Source organism: Petaurus breviceps, unplaced genomic scaffold (genome assembly GCF_028583685.1).
Source record: "Petaurus breviceps papuanus isolate PSGF00001 unplaced genomic scaffold, PetGlider_PUasm1.0 80, whole genome shotgun sequence".
NCBI classification, from domain to species: Eukaryota; Metazoa; Chordata; class Mammalia; order Diprotodontia; family Petauridae; genus Petaurus; species Petaurus breviceps.
In genome coordinates, this window is record NW_027186540.1 from 22,416,502 (window position 1) to 22,437,509 (window position 21,008).

General features: G+C 35.9%; 1 protein-coding gene across 3 annotated transcripts in view; it reads right to left on the bottom strand.

Moving 5' to 3' along the window:
- Window positions 1-20,191, bottom strand: part of LOC138176052 (origin recognition complex subunit 5) — a 100,163-nt gene extending 79,972 nt beyond the window's left edge. The window contains exons 1-6 of one of the 3 annotated variants that reach the window (XM_069106795.1): window positions 19,890-20,190; window positions 15,998-16,090; window positions 12,960-13,160; window positions 6,774-6,848; window positions 3,318-3,429; window positions 823-953 (exon numbers count right to left, since the gene is read on the bottom strand). In XM_069106795.1, the coding sequence (XP_068962896.1) occupies window positions 823-953; window positions 3,318-3,429; window positions 6,774-6,848; window positions 12,960-13,160; window positions 15,998-16,090; window positions 19,890-19,961 (684 nt within the window). In that variant the 5' untranslated portion in view covers window positions 19,962-20,190. Of the gene's footprint in view, window positions 1-822; window positions 954-3,317; window positions 3,430-6,773; window positions 6,849-12,959; window positions 13,161-15,997; window positions 16,091-19,889 lie in introns of all 3 variants that reach the window. The other 2 variants (XM_069106796.1, XM_069106797.1) reach the window with 2 other exon arrangements.
- Window positions 20,192-21,008: the final 817 nt, after the last annotated feature.

Consider the following 21,008-nt stretch of genomic DNA (forward strand, 5'->3'; position numbering starts at 1 on the left):
AAATATATTCTCCACAAAGCTGACAAAATGATTTCCCTTAAATCCATATCTAAGCATGCCACTCCCCTATTTGATACAGTCCAGTGACCTCCATACTGCCTTTATGATCAATATAAACTCCTGCTTAGTTTTTAAAGGTATTTACAAACTGGTTCTTCTTCAGTTTCATTGCATGTTAAGTCTCTTTCCCACACTACTGCCCCACCAAACTAGTCTTCTTGCCATTCATCACATATAGCACTCCATTTGCTATCTGTATGCCTTTGAACTGGTCATCATTTGTGCCTGGAATATACTCACTCTAAAAGAATCCCTTACCTCCTTAACTCAAGTACCACCTTCTACATGAAGCCTTTTCTGACTCCACCAACTACTAGTACCCTCTCCTCCCTAACTACTTTGTATGATTTTATAGTTATTCTGTACATTATCAATATATAAGTACATGTATATATATATACACACACACACACATATATATATATGTATGAGTGTATATGACACACATTTATATGTACACACACATACACACAATTTATGTACAGGTCTTCCCCAAAGCATGGAAGTTCAATGAGGGGAGGGACTATTTCATTTTGTCTTTGTATTCCCAGCACCTTGCATAATACCTTGCACTTAATATTTATTTACTGATAACCTAAGGATCATAAGTTTTAGTATACAAAAAAGAGAGGTATTGAAACTAATGAGAATAATGTGATATGAGAATAAATTCTTAGCTCATGGACTATGCTATTTTTAATATTTTATGGCAAAATAAAAGTAATTTCAAACAAGCAAGAAAAAAATTCCAAGATCACTCACCAGATGTCTGAGTTCTTTCAGGTCTCTGCAGACAGTGTAGAAAACACCAAGAAGAATATTAATGTAGGCAGCATAGAAATCAGCTGAATACTCTGGAGGATGATCATGGGATAAAATCTTTTGAAGATGCCCTGGTCCATAAACATAAATTTGTTCTTAATGATTCATAAAGCATTTAAGACATGTATTTTTTTTACATTTTATTATACCACTTTGAGACAATACAAGAAGCCATGAAAAACTGTAAGAATTGTAAACCCATTAGAATAGGAAAGCAACATTAAATTTTGAAACCAAAATGGAGGGATCATAGTAGATGGAGCTGTGTGTCTGCCTTAGTGCTACAAAGTTTATTAAGTGGTAAGATGACAAAAATCTAAGAGGAACTAATTCTAAATTAGATCTCAAAAATCTGATTTAAAAATAAATAACTTAAAAAATATAAATGGATAAATTGGATGCAGGTTTATATTCAGTGTTAAATACTCTATCATGTTAGGTATTCTAAGTAGACAATAATTTGGTTAAAAAAATAAAGCAAACAAAAAAATTGATCATCTGCTTTAAAAGATTTTCATGGAACAAAAATAATTCCAAAATTCTAAATAAATCTACCAATTTTCAAATATCTTATTCCTTACCTTTCTTTCCCTTCTCCCTTTTTAAAAAAACCATATTCTTCTTTCTCCTACACTAAGAACCCTAAAATTCACCTCTCTTTGCTCCTAACTTTCTTATATGATGATAGAAATTTAGAAACAAAAAATACCCATTTTTTTGGCTGTGGCCTCCTCATTCCTAATCTCTGTCCTCCTGATCTCACATCCGTGCATTATTTGACACGATTAACCATACTTTTTTCAAAGGTATTTTATCCTTTCTTGGTTTTAGTGAAACGACTCTTCCCCTGTTCTCTTCTTAGATGGCTGACAGCTCCTTATCAGTCTTTTTTACTAAATCATCTTATGTGTTATCCCCCTTAATCATGGGTTTCTATCAGTACTATATCCTGGGTTACTGTCTTCTGTCAATATACACTATCTCAGGGATCTCTACAGTATCATTATCTTTACACAAAGATTTTAGCTGCAAAGCCAGCAGTATCATCACTTTACCCTGTAGTGATCAGGATTCAGAGAATCCTCTCTAAAGGGATTCTAATTCCTTAAAGAAAAGGCACAGTATAAAGAATTTAAATACACACGTGTATATATACTATCTACATATCTATACACACATATTGTATACATATATATCTATACACATATTACATATGTGTTTGTACTTATGTATGTATATATACTGTGTACATATGAGAGAGTGAGACAGAGAGAGAGAGAGAGAGAGAGAGAGAGAGAGAGAGAGAGAGAGAGAAAGAAAGAGTGATAAAAGTTAAGTGGTCAGTGGAAAGAGCAATGGAATTTGAGTCAGGAAGATTTGAGTTCAAATTTGACCTCAGGCATTTACTAGCTGTATGACCTTGGGCAAGTCACAATATTTGTCTGCCTCAGTTTTCTCATCTGTAAAATGAGGATCACAAAAGCACCTACCTCCCAGGATTAAATGAAATCTCTGTAAAGCACCTAGCACAGTGCCTGGCACAGAGAAGACACTATATAATATATCCTTATTCCCTTGTTCCCTTTTGACTTTCCTTGGTGTGATACTGGAGGTTCTGCGGTGAGAGGGCAGACGTGGACATTCATGCTATTTCAACAATAATTAACATAAAATGTAGGACTCCTTTCCTTCAAATGAGTTTGTTTTTTTTCCCCTTGCGAAAACAGGTAAAATTTGTAATTAATGATAGCAGCAGGTTTGGTCAGTTGGTCAGTGTGATTTTATGGCCAAGTAGAAGGAACCCTAGATCTCATCTAATACAACCTCCTTATTTCATAACTTGGGAAATTTAAGCCCAGCGAGGTTATATGACACGACACAACACAACATGCCCACATTTGATTTTTTCTTTGCACCACAATGCCTCCTACATTCCATAGCCATAGACTATATACTAAACATTTAGAATATCCATTAACTGTATTGAGGGAATAGGTGAAAAAAATGTGGACGAATCGACAAAAGTTCACAATCACTAGTGAAAAAAATACATTCAAAATTCTGATAGGTCAGACCATATTGTTAATCTACTGAACTGTTCGGCTACAGAGTAACATTAATACTGCCAATAAAATCAGGCCCTTTGGTATATATGGCAAAACACACTAACAGAAAAGGAAGAGTCTCATAGGAAAAAAAATAACATTTAAATGTCTGCAAAGTATACAACACTTTCCACAAATGTAAGTGGTGATACAAGGATCACTACACTTGAAATGTTTCCTTCCACTGACTGCCAGATTCCCACACTCCACAGTAATTTCCCTTTAAGAATTTACTTTTTAAATAATGTCCTCATTCAAACATATTGATAATTCTAAATGTTTCCATTTAAAAACTCACTTCTGAAAGGAATGAAAAAAACGAGCATTTACCTATGCTATAATCAGGGAAATACAAGATGAATGGTTCAAAACACCCAGTATTTGGTCGAAACTTTTCCCAAACAATTTGACTGAGAAAGATAACAGTCACGTTTCTGTCGGTCTGTAAAAGAAAAAGGAATAAAAGGTGACCTTGTATACTGAAATTGTAATCAGAATAGTGATTCCATCTGGATTTTTCTTTCAGAAAATTATCAAATTTCTAACTTATTATAAAGTATTTGCATATTAATAAGCCTTCTTTAGACATTCTAATCAAGGACTCATAAATGTGCAGATTTTCACAATTATCCAGAATTTCTATAAAACTTTTGTAATTTTAATTGTTATTCAGTTACTCTCTTTGAATGAAACATGTATCTCACAAAAAGTATCGTTTTATACTCGATTATAGAAAATACATTGCTTGACTAAGATTAGAGCTTTCTATAAAAAATGTTCTTAGGAATCAATGTACCTTTCTAAAAACAACTGCATCTTTCCAAAACAAAGTTGATTATGCTAAAAAAAAAAAAATCAACTGGTAACTAAAATTACCAATAATGTGAAAAGTGTTACTTTCTAAAATTTTCACTTTTTTAAAGTAAAACAGAAAAACTGGGAAGATTAAAAAGGCAGATTACACTAAGAATTACAGTCCATCCAACTTTAGAAGTATTAAGTAAAAAAGATCAAATTTTCAAAGGATTCCAGACCTGTGTTAAATTTAATAATGGTCTTCAATATTTTCTTGGAAGACAAAGACAACATTTCAACAAATTAATAATCATCTCATAGAGGGCCATAATGGTAAAGGGAATGTGAAGATCTTCCCTGCCCCCAACAGGCTGAATGTAATCACATGGAGCCCGTGGTGGAAGGAGTTTGCTAAAGGGTGGAGCAAAACCTACAGGAAACTGGGGAGTCAGAGCAGCTAGACAGAGGGAGGAGAGGCTTGTGAGTCTTGGTTTGCAGGAAGGCTAAAGGATGGTGTGGCTCCCTGCTCTGCTACAGTGTATTAATTTCTTTGTTGCTATGATGGATTCAGCTTTCTGGTTTGGGGATTTGGTTTTCTGGTGTCTGAATAAACGCTTTGCTTCTGTCTTCTATAAGGAGAGTCTGTTATATTTTGCAATTGAGAACTATGCTGGCATATTCATAATAGCCACTGTTAGTGCTGTAAATAGTGTGTTGGCCCTTAGGCCTATTTTGTCTGCGTCATACAAAGAAAAAGATAATCACTTCCAAATGCCTCTTTCCATATATCCTAGAAACTCTTGTTAAAAAAAAAAAGGTCTGCATTTATTTTTCCAGGGAAGAAAAGTATTTTTGAATTCTAAAAACAGTTCTAACTAAAAAGCACTAAGCTTTTCCCATTTAAAAATGACTAATGATAAAAAAAAAATACTGACTTACTAAAATCAGATTAAAAAACTATTGGCAGGCAGTACCTTAGAAGAATAATAGAATATGCTTTTTGCCTAAAACTGATTTATAATGGGAAAACATCCATCTATTTATTTGGCAGAGTACCCAGTATAAAATTAATCTTATCATTAATGAAATTTTTATTTGTAGTCTTATGTAAAGAGCAAAGATCAAATCGTCATACAAAACAAATGGTGAAGTGTTCATTTGGGAGAAGGAGGTTTCCTTAGGCCTAATACATGTTTCTTGCTTTAAGGAAAGTCCTAGGAAATACATTTTCTTTGTTGGCACAGAGGGGAATAGTCTTGTTTCCGCCCAAATTTTGGACTCCTTTGTCCTATTGTCTTTTTTTTTTTTGGGGGGGGGTGGAGAGGGGCCAGGAGCAATCTAAAAAGGTCTTTAAGTAGTACATCCAGTTGCTTTCTTACCTGGATAATACAACACAATTTTATGGACCATGAATCTGTGGATAGCCTGTCTGATAAACATTGGTATGAAGGGAGGGCAGAGAGACAGACTGCATGAACACAATAATACAAAAGAACTGGGAAACTAGTAACACTGAAAAAAGATTTACCAATCATGGGGTCTGGATTCTAGCATCTAGAAGTCTAATGAAAGAATGTGTAGGGCTGAGAAAGCCAAAAGGAGAGGTCAGCCACTTAAGAAGACCTATGATCAGGGAGATCAGACTCCAAGTCTCAAGGCTATGAGAATCCAGTGACAAGGTACCATAAACGGTAACTTGGACAAAACAAAAATTCTAGAAACTGTGTCTAGGGTTTCTCCTCACAAGCAGAACAGGGCTCAAGGTGAAAAGAGTCAGATCAACCACTGTCTCTTTGAAATCAATCTCAACTTCTAAAACACTTAAAATAGGTTAACAACTTCCATGTCCAGCCTTAGCCACAGGAACATTTCATAGGCATTGAAAAGTCCCCAATCAAAGCTAAAACAAAGTACCATACATTTATACCCTAACCAAATGTGAAAATTCTATTCCCTTTCATGTTGTTGCCTAAAGAGATAACTGTACTATTTCTAGTCTCTTATCTCATCCCCAAAACCTCCCTCACCTGTCACTGTTCAAAATCCCTGTACCAGAAAGGAATACTTGTCATTCTATCATATTTAAAGTATTTAAAAATACAAATAGAATTTGGAGTGGTAACACAAAAATGTGAATGAGTTTTAGTCAAAGTGTAAATATAATATGAAAGATAATTTTTCACCAAGGAATAGGTTTAGAAAGCAGAAAATCACTGGGCATACCTTAAGGGCAAAAGGGAAAAAAAGGGCAGGCTAGACACACCAAAGAAAACTTTATCTACAATAGGTAGGTAAAGATCTATACTATGTTAATATTTTCAATACAATAAATATAGTAGGTTATGAAATTAATTCTATATATGAATATAAAAAATCAGAGGGAACATTGACTTGTAAAAGGTACTTTTCTGAGGTTTTCTGGGTAAGCCAGCTCTGCAGAAACACCTTTTCCTCTCCACAAGAGATTTTTGGGAAAAGCATTCAGTTAGTCTGGCCAACTTAATGTGATAGAGATGGCTGATATACCCAACTCCATTTGCCTTGCTATTAATGGTGTTACTTTCATACATACCTAAGTTTCTCAAGAGGCTCTTTGCTCAACAATACTAAGTCTATTTCACTTTTAAACTAGCTGCTATGTTTATCCTAATCATCTTAAGTACTTTGCTTCATGAAATATATTTAAAAGAGTTCAAATTAATGAGATAGTGCATTCAATTAACATGTACTGTTATGTTTTACAGAAAATCAATACTGGCAGAAGTGAGTATAAGAAGAAGGGAAGAATTCATGTCAATATGTTAATTAAAAGTAAAATGTTCTAAGTAGACACAATTCCAAAATGTCATAAGAATACTTTTCTGTGTAAGCACAAGTGAAACTGGACCAAAATTTTTTGGAATAACACCAATTCCCCTATTTTGTAAATCTAAATTTTTATCTAACGTGTTCCTGAAATAAAGTCCAATTCTATTTTACTTAATCACTTACCAGTTCTTGCAATCTAAGAAATGCAGGCAGTAAATTTGCTTCCATTTCTCTTAAATATTCTGCTTTATCCAGAACCTTATGAAAAAAAAATTAATAATTTTGAGCAGAGTAAAAATCAACTTAAGTCAATCAATACTATGTAGCACAGTGACCTGATCTTTTCATTATGGTTCAGAACATATAATTCAAATCTTAGGTTCTCAAAGAAGAATTTTTACTTCTAGTTCAGTTTCAAATATACTATTCCAAACCAGGTTCTGCATACCTAACAAAGCTTTCTTATTAGAGTACAACTTTAACCATGTCACTCCCTGCTCATGAATCTTCACTGACTCCCTTCTACCTCCAGAACAAAAGAAAAAACTCAGTTCAGCATTTTTAGGTCTTCACAAAGTGCCTGTCATCTACTTTTCCAGAATTATTTCACATCTCCCCTTCTGAAGCACTCAATGATCCAGTCAAAATGACTAACTTTGTATTCTCCAGACAGTATTTTATATCCTACTATTTATTCTTTTGTACAAATGGTTCCATATCCCTAGAATTCACAAAATCCTGCTCACTTTATGTACCACCTACCTACTTCAGAAAGTCATTCCTGAGCCTCACCTTAGTCGTTAATGCTTTCTGCCTCCTCCTCCTCCTCCTCCTACTACACACACACACACACACACACACACACACCCCTGTCTGTATTCTATATATTTTGATGAATATAAAATATAAATTCCTTAAGGACAAGGCCTACTTTCCATTTAGTTTTTGTATTCCAATGCCTAGCTCAGAGTTCCCTGCATTTTTTTTTTTTGTTACAAAACTGTGACTTAATAGATATAAATAATTCCCTTGTGAGACAACTCCCTCTACCAACAGAGATCAACAACTGTGCTGCAACGCTGACTCTAGAGAGCTGCCTGGGCTACTGAGATGTAAGGGAACTGTCCAGGTTCCATTGGCCAGTATGTGCCAGGGGCAGGATATCCTCACTTCTAGGCCTGGGACCCACCAGCCCAGGTTTAGAACAAAAGGCACATTTTAAATAAAGACCTGCACGAAAGAAATGGTGTAAATATAATTATAAAAGTCAAGCAATATTAAGAAAAAGAAGTGGGTTAGCTGTATAGTGAGAACAAGGCCCAATGGATGCGCAGACTGAATGCTTAAGATAATTAAAAGAATGAGAAGTCCTCAAAAGACCTGAACGGATTTATGAGGCAGCTAGATGGTGCAGTGAGTAGAACGCAGACCCTGGAGTCAGGAGGATCTGGGTTCAACCTGGGCCTCAGACACCTGACACACTTACTAGCTGTGTGACCTTAGGCAAGTCACTTAAGCTCAACTGCATTGCCTTCTCAAAAAAAAAAAAAAGACAATGGATTTACTGAAGGATAATGAAGGGAATGACACAGGTTATGGAAAAAAGGGAAGAACCATGGTCTGTAATAATAGACTAAATAATCATACCACTGCTACCACAAAGCAATTCATGTAAACTAAGTTCCTACTAATCATAGTATCTCTTTCCAAAAATTACATTTTTTAGGTGCTCTATGAGTAAACATGTCCTTAGCTGGAAAAATAATGTGCAATTTTTATCACTTTCCAGGAGTTTCTATGTCCCAAATGTTTAAAAAATAAATTTGCCTTTCACCCTTTAAAAGTTCAAATTTAAAACTTCTGGGCATAATTAAATGAAATTTATCTAGCTTTAATTATTTTACTGAATAGTGAAAAAGTTTAAGGAGATCACCTATAGTTCTGGGAAAGCACAAGTTCTTAAAATACAATCAGATTTTTAGTTCAAATTAATCATCCTACGACAGCATATAGCCAATGCCTTTCCAATAAGGGTAATCTCCAAAACAAAAATAAATCCCTAAGATAATTTTCCTTTTTTTCAATGCAATAACAAAAATCTTTGGATAATTTACTGCCCAAGTGGCAAAAATATTTTATATCATCATTCTTTAAAACAAAACAAAACCTTGAAAACTGTATGAATATATCTTATAAATTTTAATAACTATACATGCATGGTACAATTAAATGTAGGTAAAAAAGTGCTTCCTTTGATTTTTGTTTCATACTTGTTTTATAATTACGAAATACATGTAAAAATTAGTGAACAACAGTAACCATTCGTCTCAATTTTACCTAAACTAATTAGGAATGAAATATTTTAAGTAATTTACTGCTCGAATGAAATGAATTACTTTTTCAACTATGCTCCCAAGGTGCGTTTTTCATTTCAATCTCAATTTAAACCCTCTCACCCAGAAAACACAGGTTACTTTAAATAAACTGATGATTGTTCTTTACATCTATTATTATGCAGAACAGCAATGGAATACAAATTTAACATAAGTATTTAATTTTACTATAATTTGCCCAGTACCATTGACAATAGTGTAGTATGTAATGCCTTGTATTCCTTTATAACCAACTGCCAAATAATTAATGTCCAGAAAGGCAGAAATATGCTTTTCTTATCATGGATCTTTAAACATTATCCTTCATTTTATAATTTACAAGTTAATTTGTTAACTTGTGATAATACACTGTTGACCAGCTTTCCCATTGATAGAATTCTGTGAGTTTGTTACTTTAAAAATCTGTACCTAGAAACACTGAATAACTCCAATTATCCACTTTTTATTCCAAATTTTTCGTCAACTAAGAAATATTTACTGACGTCTGTTATGTGTAAGTATCTGTATCAGGTGCTGTGGGAGATGCAAAGAAGTGAAAAACACAGCCCCTTTTTTAAAGAGCATACAATCTAGTTAGGGAGAATAGGCACACACACGCTAGCAATATAAGGCAAAATATAATAGTAACAGAAGGCAATGCAGGATACCTTGTCCTTTCCCCTCTCACAGAGTTGAAAACAGCAAAACCTGCAAATCCCATTCATATGGAAACTTGAGTAAAACAAATACTATTGTCCCATTAATTTTTTTTTCTCCCTACTAACCTTTAAGCTTTAAAAAAGAGAGAACTGGGGCAGCCAGGTAGCACAGCAAGTAAGAGCACTGGCTCCAGTGTCGGGATGACCTGGGGATCGAATCCGGGCTCAGACACTTAGCACCCACCCAGAAACACCTGGCTGTGTAACCTTGAGCAAGTTACTTAACCCCAATTGTTTAGGGGCAGCCAGCTGGCTCAGCGAGTAAGAGCACCGGCCCCAGTGTCGGGATGAACTGGGGATCAAATCTGGGCTCAGATACTCAGCACCACACCCAGAAATAACTGGCCATGTAACTTTGAGCAAGTTACTTAACCCCAATTGCTTTAAAAAAAAAGAGAGAATTTATATATGTGTAATAATAGCATGGAGCAGCTAAGGTGGTGCAGTGGATAGGAATCAGGAAGACTCCTCTTCTTGAGTTCAAATATGGCCTCAGATACTTACTGTGTGACCCTAAGAAAGTCAAGTATAACCCTGTTTGCCTCCATTTTTTCATCTGTAAAATGACTTGGAGAAGGAAATGGCAAACCACTCCAGTATCTTTGCCAAGAAAACCCCAAATGGGGTCATGAAGAGTTGGTGCAAATTAAAAGATGGAATAAAAAAAAATAATAACATGTAAGAAAAATTCTTCATTTATTTAAATACCTAACAATATACATTAATACAAATAAGAGAGTAAACTGTGTACCTAAAAATTTAGTCTTTACCATTATAACCAAAAAAATTAGAATATTCTAAATTCTGTGCTATTCAGTCTTCACATTACTTATTTTACTCACAAGCTTATCAGTTTTTTTTAAATTAAGCACACTCTCCATTTGAATTTTTAGTTTATCCTTATTTTCTTCATTCATTGAACATGAAACATGCATGATTTTTATCTATTAATTCTATACTCTCAATTTTACACATTTTCAATATCAGTTATCAAACTAATTTTTCCTAAATATCTTGTCATTTAAAATAAACTTAAAAAAAAACTTTCCAACCCTTCATATTTGATCACTCCTATACCATTATTTCTTACTATCTTTAAACCTTTATTCTACATGTCCACTAAGGGCTCAGTAAAGACAAAAGCACAGAACAATCAGGATTTCACACTGCTGTAATTCAATTTAAATATCTAGAGATATTAAAAGAATGAGAGGAAAACTTCAGAACTATGAGGGTCGTGTATACAGAATTTATAGGAGAACATGGAAGAGAATCACAGAGGATGGGAAGGCATGGTGGTTATAGTACAAGTAACAGCTACTAGGATCCCAAAGTCAGGGAAGCTATCTTCAAAGAACTGATTGGTCCAGGAAACCAGGGCTTGAGCCACTGAAACGCTGGGGCACAGGCCAACAAACCAAAAATCAATGGTCCTCATACTTAAAGAATGCCCACTGTTCTCAAGTTACCACAACTATCTGCTTGGATGTTTTCACAGGAAGATGAAGGGGATGGAGTTCACTTGAACCAGTTCTGCATACCTGCAAAGTATTCTTTCTTGGCTTTTGTTAAGTAAACTTCATTTCCATTAAATGCCGGCTAATCTTCAAAAGCCTCATTTTCTTCCAACCCAAGTCTGAGTCACTAGACTAGTGTAGGTCAGGCCTACTTTACAACAAAGAAGTTAGGATCTCTATTAGTGGAAGGAAGAATCAGCCTAGGGAGGGAGGGAAGACAGGATGGGGGTAATATAAAAATGAGTCAGTAGGAAAGCTCAAAGAAAGAAGTTATCTGGTCCCCTAGCCCACAGGAGCTCAGAACCAGCAAACCAGAAGGAAGGTGGGGAAATATTAAATGATAACAAGAAATAAAAGAAGAAAAATGAAAAAGTAGGAATAGTGTTAAAATGGATGTTCAAGTCACTGAAATGATATTAAATTCAGTATCCTTTGTTTAAGCAATATATCTTTAAAACATTTCTATCAAAATAGTTAGACCATTTTGGATGCTTATCTTCGCAAATTTAAGTGCATCTATATCTCCCCATAATGTTAGATAAATGAGGTGTTACTGTATATTTATTTTAGCGTGTACATGTGTAATTCTTTATATATGAATACCCATATATTGTCAGTAAAATACTCATCCAAAAAGTACTTAATATCACATGTGTGATTTCTCTTTTCAGTAATGAAAATCAAATAGACTGATAGAGCCATTTTTCATGTAACCAACAGCCCTTAGGAGGAAAAAAACTATTTGGAATTCAGTTCTCTATGTTAATTATTTTATTCAAAGACTAAACTTGCAACATGACTTGCATCATACTATAAACACTTGTATTAAAAGAGTCAAATTTATAAGGCAATAAAACATAAAATTTGTAATAGTTAAACACCTAGATTCCTTTTAATATTAGTATAGATTTAGAACTAAGAGGGACCTTAAAGACCATCTAGTCCAGGGGTGGGGAACCTGTTGCCTTGAGGCCACATGTGGCCCTCTAGGTCCTCAAGTGCGACCCTTTGCCCAAATTCAAACTTCACAGGACAAATCTCCTTAATAAAAGGATTTGTTCTGTAAAACCTGGCCTCAATTAAAAGACTTAACCCAAGGACCTAGAAGGCAACATGTGGCCTCCAGGCCACAGGTTCCCCATTCCTGATCTAGTCCAAGTCTCTCATTTTGCAGTTGAGGAAACAAGCCCAGGGAGTTTTAAGTGACTTGTCCAAGGTCACAAAGAGAAAGAATTTGAACTCATTCTGACTTCTTGATTAGTGCTCTTACCATGTGGCCTCTCATATACTACAATGATCTATAAGCTCATCAGGTTAGGGAATTCTTTCCATTATTCATCAATCTGCCTTTCTATGGCTTTCCTCATCACCTCTGGAACTTTCAAAACTAAACTATCCCCTTTCTTGGCCACCATCTGGTGGCAGCATCAGAGGAGAGAAGGGGTTTGAGAGGTTGCAAAAGTAACATTGACAGGCCTTGGCAAGAGACTGGCTATAGGGGCAGGGTATGTACATGTGAGTGTATGAGACTCTCACACACACACACACAGAGGAGACAAGGATCACACTTAGGATGTGAGCCTGAGTAGAATAGGAAGATAGTGCTACCCTAGAGCATTTGTTTATGTATATGTAAATATTGAGAGATCCATCGAGAAGCATTCATATAACTTATAAATCCAAGTACACATAAAATCAATCTGTAACACTAAGAAGTAATAAACAGGTCATTAAAAAAAAGAACATAGTTAAATTACTTACAATATATACAGTCTGATCATCCACACCCTGGTCTTGAGTTACTTTCTTAAACAAACGAACAAAATCATTAAATGAATCACAGGTTATATAAGAGGCACATTCATCTTCTGAAGAACTGAGACGATTCAACTGGTTTAAAATATGCTCCAATAGTATCCTTGAGGAAAAACATTCAACACAGTTCACAATAACATGTGGAAGCTAAAAAAGAAAAAAAGTAAACAAAAGTAAACAAATGTGACCTTTTTCTCCTAAAAGTTATTACAAAAACAACCATCAGTTTTATTGTATGGCTGTTGAAACAACCAATTTCTTCTTTTTTTTTTTTTAAAGCAGTTGGGGTTAAGTAACTTGCCCAAGGTTACTTGGCCAGTTTTTTTTGTGTGGATGTTAAGTATCTGAGGCCAGAACAGATCCCGGGTACTCCTGACTCCAGGGCCAGTGGTCTTACTCACTGTACTACCTAGCCGCCCCTGAAACACCCAATTTCTTAAAAAATATTAATAATTTTAACAACTTGGGGTCAAGGGAAAGCTTGAGTTCTAGTCCCAGGTTTGACACTAATTTGCAGTGTGGCCTTGAGTAAGTAATCTACCACAATGGTATTTAATAACTAATTTATTTATTTAAATAAATTGTCTTATTTGTAAAACAAGGAGTTTGAGCTAGATGTTCTTCTCCATTATCCCTTCCTGTTCTAACATTCTGTCATTCTCAAGGGGACAGACCACACATCATAGGTTTGGAAATTAAACACAAGACCATATATTTGATTGTGCTTGGCATCTACCATTGCCAAAGTTTCTCATGGTGAAACACAAAAGTAAAATGTGTAGTTTCAGAGAACAAGTGTTAAAAAGTACCCTTCACCAGGGTGAAGAAAACACTCACTGAAGTGGAATTATGTAGAGGAGGCTGCTTTCTGTTATCTGGTTTTGCTTATTTCTAGTGGGTGGGTGGGTGGAATTTATCTGGAAATGACTTTTTATTATTAAGAAAAAGATATAATAAAATTTAGTTAAAAAGTAAACTGTGATAGTTTAACCTTTCCAAATATAAGTCAACATTTTAAGCACCTGCTATTTCAGGATTTGTTTTACCCAACCGATCAGAACCCTCCAAACTTAGTGGGCACTCTGAAAGAGTGGCTAAGAAATTCAGAACCCTGTGGCCAAACTGATGAGCCCCCTGAATTAGGCCTTGGACAACAGATAAAAATAATCCATTGCTGATCTAAACTTAAAAGCTTTTCCAGTTTTATTGGATCTTCCAAGGCTTTCAATCTTTTGGCAAATTTCTTCTATGCTACTGTAAGCCATCAACAACAGAACTTTAAGGGGAGAATTACAAATATAAGTTATGTTTATAAAAATATAAATTAAAAATAATAATTTATATTGGGAATTTTATGAAAAACAGCAGATATAATAAATATAAATGTTTAAAATTATTTAAAAGTAAAGACTTTGGAAAAAAACCAATAAAACAAACCCCAAAACACAAAAGAATCAGAAAAAAAATCAGAAAAAAAGGCAGGATTTAGATTGAGATAGCTGAACTTAAAACATTTTTAATTCTTCTACCTATCCTATTAACCAGGCGAAATGCACTTATTAACTAGAAACAGTCAACCTGATGAATACTAATCACATTAGCAACCTGTGACTTGAATACTATATATGAGAAGATGTTATTATGCAATATCATTTATTTTTTAAATAAGGAAATTCCTTAGAACAGGGTTCCTTAAAGTTTTTCCATACGTGACCCCTTCAGCACTTCTTAAACTGCAGGTTGTGACCCACAGTTTAAGAAGTGCTGTCCTATACCTCTACAGATCTAAATCAATTTATGAATTAGTAGGAAGTCCTAGGGAGAATATTGAGGGACACAGAGGTTAAATGACTTGCCCAAGGTCACACAGTTACTATGTATTAGAAGTAGGAGTTGAACCCATGCCTTATCGACTCCAAATCCAGAGTTTGATCCACTATTCCAAACTGCCTTTGTAGATCACCAGATATTAAAATTACACAAATTTACTACTTTTAAAGATAGTTTTGATACATTTAAACTAATTCATTATTACAAAATTAGAATTTAAAAGGTAAATTTTGAGTTTTATTTTCAGACAATTCCCACTACATTACCATTATAGAACATAGAATCCCAATGATTACATAGTTTACATCTACATCATTATAGAAAATATTCATATTTCAATTTTCCTATATATTTTATATAGGCTACTTAGAATATATAAAAAGGAAGCATCTGAAAATGGTATTTTCAGACATATGTCTAATAAGATCTACTTAAAAATCCTTATACTGAATGAGCAATGATGGTCCCTCAGTTTAGTAGAAAAGTAACCATAAGCTTCATTCTCTACACATACTTCAAGAAGTGCTAGGTTATAAATATAACCTGCAGGTATCAGTTATTTTTCTTTATTCACAAAGAATCATTAGTACTTGAGGCACCAGCCTTCCGATAACTTCTCAGTCTTTTGTAGCCAGGTTACTTCCTCCTAGGAAAGAGAGTCATAGAAAAAGCTCTCTGCCTTAGGAAACAGAGGCCAACAATGATAGGATTACATTGTTATTTATATAGTGCTACCAATTTCACAAATGCTCCAAGTGACACTTTCTCATAACAGAAGTAGAGGGTAACGGCATATAGCCTACTTTCCAAAAACTTCTAAACACCCTAATCTACAATGATTTTACTTACACATTTTATTGCTAGCACATTTTAAGGTAGAATCCGTGAAGGTACTAGAATATGTTCCTGCCTCTGGAAAAAGTCACAACAACAAATCTACTACAATGGTATTTAATAAATTATTAATCTAGTTTTTCGAGTGGTTATAACACAAAATTTTCAGTTATAATACCAAATATAGAATATATTTGTTTTTAAACCAAATTAGTAGTTACTTTTTAGTATTTCTAACATTATTTCCTACACGGTGTATTTTTTCTCCATATACTATAACATTTTAAGTCAGCTTAAAAGGAGTTCAATATTATTCTTACCTCTGAAGTTTTCAACAAAGTTTCCATCACATAGGTCTTTCCACTAGCTGTATGTCCATAAATAAAGATGGATGGGAAGCTAAAATGATGACGCTAAAAGAGAAAAGTAGTGGTCAATTTACATTTAACAAATTTACAAATACACTGAACTTCAACTTTACCAAACTTTTTATTTAGCTTTTTTTTTTATCAATCCAAAACACTATGAAAAAAAGAGCAAAGGTTTTCTTGCTGAATAAAAGTGCTTTCATGATGGGAGGGATTTTAAGAAGGCACTAGGTTCAAGGCCCCAAGCAATGGGAAGACTACTAGTGGGCCCAGGTGCTTACTAAAGCAAGTCAGTGATAAAAATTTATCCATATTATTCAAGTCAACAAATTTTTTTAAATGTCTATGTGCTCCTCTTACAATTCATGAAAGTACCAGTTTCTCAGGAAAAAAAATACTTTCAGGAATTCCTGCTCAATCAACACTGTATTCTTCCAGTGAAAAATCAGGCAGTTAGAATATCTTTATTGTTATCATCATAATCATCAATAAACTTTAATGAAAGTCACCTAGTTGTCAAATCAAAAACATGTTCTAGGGTAAGTTACCCTACATTTCAGTTGAAATGATGTTGGTCTTTAAAAAATAAAAAATCTGTACCTGGTTTATAGCTAGCTTGTTGCTATTCAACCATTTCATTCCCTTCATGACTCCATTTGGGGTTTTCTTGGCAAAGATAGTGGAGTAGTTTGCCATTTCCTTTTCTAGCTCTTTTTACAGATAAAGAAATTGAGGCAAACAGAGTTATGGGACTTACCCAGGGTCATACAGCTAATAGGTATCTGAGATAATATTTGAAGTCAGGAAGATGAGTCTTCCTGATTTCTGGTCCTGTGCACCATCCACTGTATCACCTAGATACCCTTAATAGTAAACTATATGTGCTAATAGAGCAATAACAAAATCAAGACAACTGCTTAAACATTAAAATTTCACATCATCAATTGATTTTTAACAAAATGAAAACTATGTGGTATAAGGATGTGTACTGAATGTTTGTTTATGAGTTTAAGAGTAGAATCACTAATGTGTTCAAACACAGCAGCTTCTTCACATTCAAATTCTACCTATTCTTTAAGGTCCTAACCACAGCAGACTGGATTGAGCTCATTCTCTGAAGCCCTAGAGCACTTATGTTTGTATAAGTAATTTGGCACAATCATATATTACCTGAAACTATGATTTCAATTCAACAAACATTTATTAAAGTGTCTACTATATTCATGACTAGAGGTTAAGACAAAAATAAAAGTCATTGCCCCCAAGAAGCTTACTGAGGAATACAAGATATACAACAATATTTGAGGAAGATCCCACTAATAACTAAGGAGATCAGAAAGGGTTGCTTACAGAAGTTGGCACCTGAGCTGAACTTTGAAAGAAATAAAGTAGCCTAAGATGTAGAGGTGAGAAGGGCTCTCTAAGCATATGAGATGGTTTGTGCCAAGAACTAGAGATGAGAAATGAAATGCTGATTATGAGAGATAGCAGGCCCACTTTGGCTAGACCAAATATGTGGGAAGTGAAGTGATACGTAAATAGGATAGAAAAGCCTAACCTGGCTACCCAAGATAATTTATTCGAAAAAGGCACAGTGAAATTGTCTCAAAACTAATCTACTATGCCATATCTTGATTGGCCTTTGGCCTCCACCTTCCACACAGCCAGTTCACTTTCCCATGCCTTATGTCTCCTGGGTCTGTCCAGTCACATGTTGCCCTACTAAGCTACTCTGCCTCTTACTTTTCTTCTATTCTCATCTTCTGCTAAGGAAGAAAGGCACGTCCAGGTCCTCTGGCATCACCATTAGTTGAAATGGTGGGCAGGGTTATCAAATACTTAACATATATAATTTTATTGTCCACTTCCCATGTAATTCAGTTAGGATCCTAGTTGAATGAGAACCATAGGAGTGATAACACATCTGAGAAGTAGAATGTGAACTCTTTAAGGGTAGGGATCTTTTCTGGGGTGGAGGGGTGGGGAGTGTTTTGTCTTATTTTATCTGCATCCTTAAGAACCAGGACTTCTTAACTCCTGAGCCAACAAACTGGTTTCCTTTAAGTTCCAATTAAAATCCCACCTTCTCCAGGAAGTCCTCACTAACCCCTCTTAATTACAGTGCTTTCTCTCTTTTAATTATTTCCTATTTATTTGGCCTCTTTCTGTATCCCCTACACTTGGCACAGTGCCTGGCACATACTTGATAAATACTTCCCAAAAGAATGTACTCAAGTTTTCTCTAGCTTCTATGTGAAGCTGCTCCTTTCACTTATCCTGCCTCTGGTATATTAGCTTTGTGATCCTGGGCAAGCTAAATACATCTATAGGATGGTGGCAACCAGGATGGTGAGATGATTATAGCATGTGAGGAAAAATTAAGAAAACAGATGTGTCTAGACTAGAGAAAAGAAGATAGGATCGTGGTTCCAAAAATTATGAAAGGCTGCCATGCAGAGTGACCAGACTTACCCTGTGTGGTTTCACAGAGCAGATCTTGGACCAATGGGTGGACGTTAAAGAGAGGAAAACTTTGTCTCAATACAAGGAAGAACAACTAGAGATATCCCAAAACAGAATGGGCTGCTTTGTGACACAGTGAAGTCCCAATCCCCAGAAGTTTAATTGAATGTCATAGATGAAAGGGTACCTTAGAAAGTCATCTAAATCGAACTCCATTTTCACAACTGAAGAAACAGAAGCCCCAAGACACTAAATGATGACCAGTGTCATCCATATTAGTGGCAGGGCTGGGACTGAAACCCAGGTTTCCTTGGCTTTCAGTCCAACGTTCTTTCCACTAAACCTAATTTAGTAGTGGAAGTTATATGGAGGAAACTGTGTATATAGGGCCTCTAAGTGTGCCTTCCAAATATGGCATTCTATGAACCAAGTAAGAAGACCACATTTTGAGTGACAACAATAAAACTCTAAGTAGAAAATTATCTGAGATATTAGTATGTCTCACTTTGCATGATTATTTCCTTCATCGAGATTTACTGTGGGTGGTGGTGGTAGTGGAATGTTTCCAAAGTCCCTAAGGGTCTTCCCTCTGGCCAATGGGCCTTTCACTTAACTGTTCTGTTGGGAAATGGTTAAACCTAACCTTTAGGTATTTTAGAGAGCAAGCTTCGGGATTGCTATGCTTGAAGCACAACTTCCCAACACCTCGGTTTCCTCATGCTTAATACCACCATCTACCTCACAGAAACGTGAATAAGCAAATATATCCATTACACAGACGATGTTTATGGGGCAAGTTGTTTTGTGCTACACCCCCATAAATGAATCCAACCTCCCAAAGAGATTGCTGATAATGATATATTGCGACTACAGCTTCCAGCTGTGACCCACAGCCATCAAAGTGCTTTGCAAAACGGACGTTCGCAGCAGGCTTTTCACTTTGGGATACTGGTTACAAGTCAAGGCTTCTAAAAGTTCTACAAATAAAATTTTCACAAGGCCTTTTTCCTTAACCTAATGCAACTATAGCAAGATCCCCCCAAATTCAGTTTGGGAAGCTGGGGAAAAAAGGGTGAAGGAAGAAGAAGGAAAGGGGAGAGAAGAAAACAGGGAGAGCGCTTTAAAGTTTGAAAGCTGTGATCTCATTCGATCCTCACAGTGTCCCTGTGTGGCTGCTACTGTTAACCCCATTTTTTTCTTAATAAAGAAGCTGAGGCAGCGAGCTTAAACGACATGCCCAGGGTGCCAAAGCTAAAGGATGTCTTAGGCAGGACTCGAACTCGGGTCTTCTTAACTCTTAAGTTCAGCGTTCTATTCACTCCGCCAACTAAAAAGGCAAAAGCAAGGTCTGGAAATTCGGAAAACATTTAACTAGCAGTACCTCTCCAAACAAGGCCAACAAAGAAGACACCTGCGATTCGCGACAAAGCACCATGTTCTCCAAAGGAAGCATCGCAGCCGAAGGTGACGATAAACCAGGGACGGGGAGAAAAGCGCAGTGGCCGGTGTGATGGCTTTTAACTGGCTCCCCAAAAGCCCCGGACACAGACCCAAGCGCCCAACACCTAGCGAGCAACCGCTACACGATTAAAAAGCCCCGGTTCAACCTCCCACGGCTTCAGCAGCCTCTACGACCTGACGCCAGCACGTCGGTGGTGTGACGTCATCACGCTGACGTCGGCGTCCGACGTCCTTGTGGAGGGCGCGCGGGGCGGGAGGCGCCTTAGACTCCGCCTCTCAAGGTTTCTCTGGAGCTGAGCGCCTGTTCCGGTGTCTTAGGCTTATTAGTTATCTTCTAAAACTGAGGGAAGAAGGAGGCGGGGGCTGGAGGAGAGAAAAAGGAGAGGGCCAACATCCTCCCGCATTTAGGGGCTGGACGGGGAGAGGGCGCTGGGGGATTCGTGGGGCATCCCTTAGGTAGGCCTCAGGTGGCCACGCCAGGCTCCCCCTGGATCCTGCGGCTCTTTGGTGAAAAGAGGCGGGGGCGGGAATCCTACCTGGTGGAACCCAGGTTTGGCATTTTTAAAGAACTAGTGAAGATTTGTGGTGTTTTTGTACCGGGTGTCCCTAAGTCTGGACACATAAGGAAATCTCATTAACTGTGCATGTTTTCAAGAAATAAAATGAGTGAAATTTCCAACAACATTTTATTTTATTAACATAAATGAGATTTCATAGGAAGACATAGGAGACGAATAGGAAAATCTCACTAATTAATTAAATTAATCTCATTAATATGGAAAATAGTCCCCAATAATAAATGAACGTTTTTATTCCATATGAAATTGTGGCTAACATTTATGCTAATTAAATAAAATGTTGAACATTTCATTCATTTCGTTTTCTTGAAAATGTGCAGGTAATGAGATTTTCTATGTGTCTAGATTTAAGGGATACCCTGTAGCTCTTCCCCAGGAAATATAGAGGTGACCCCAGCTTCTACGTATGAAGTAAGTCCCGGATTGCTGTTAAAGGAAAGGGAAAGGGTTAGTTTAAATAC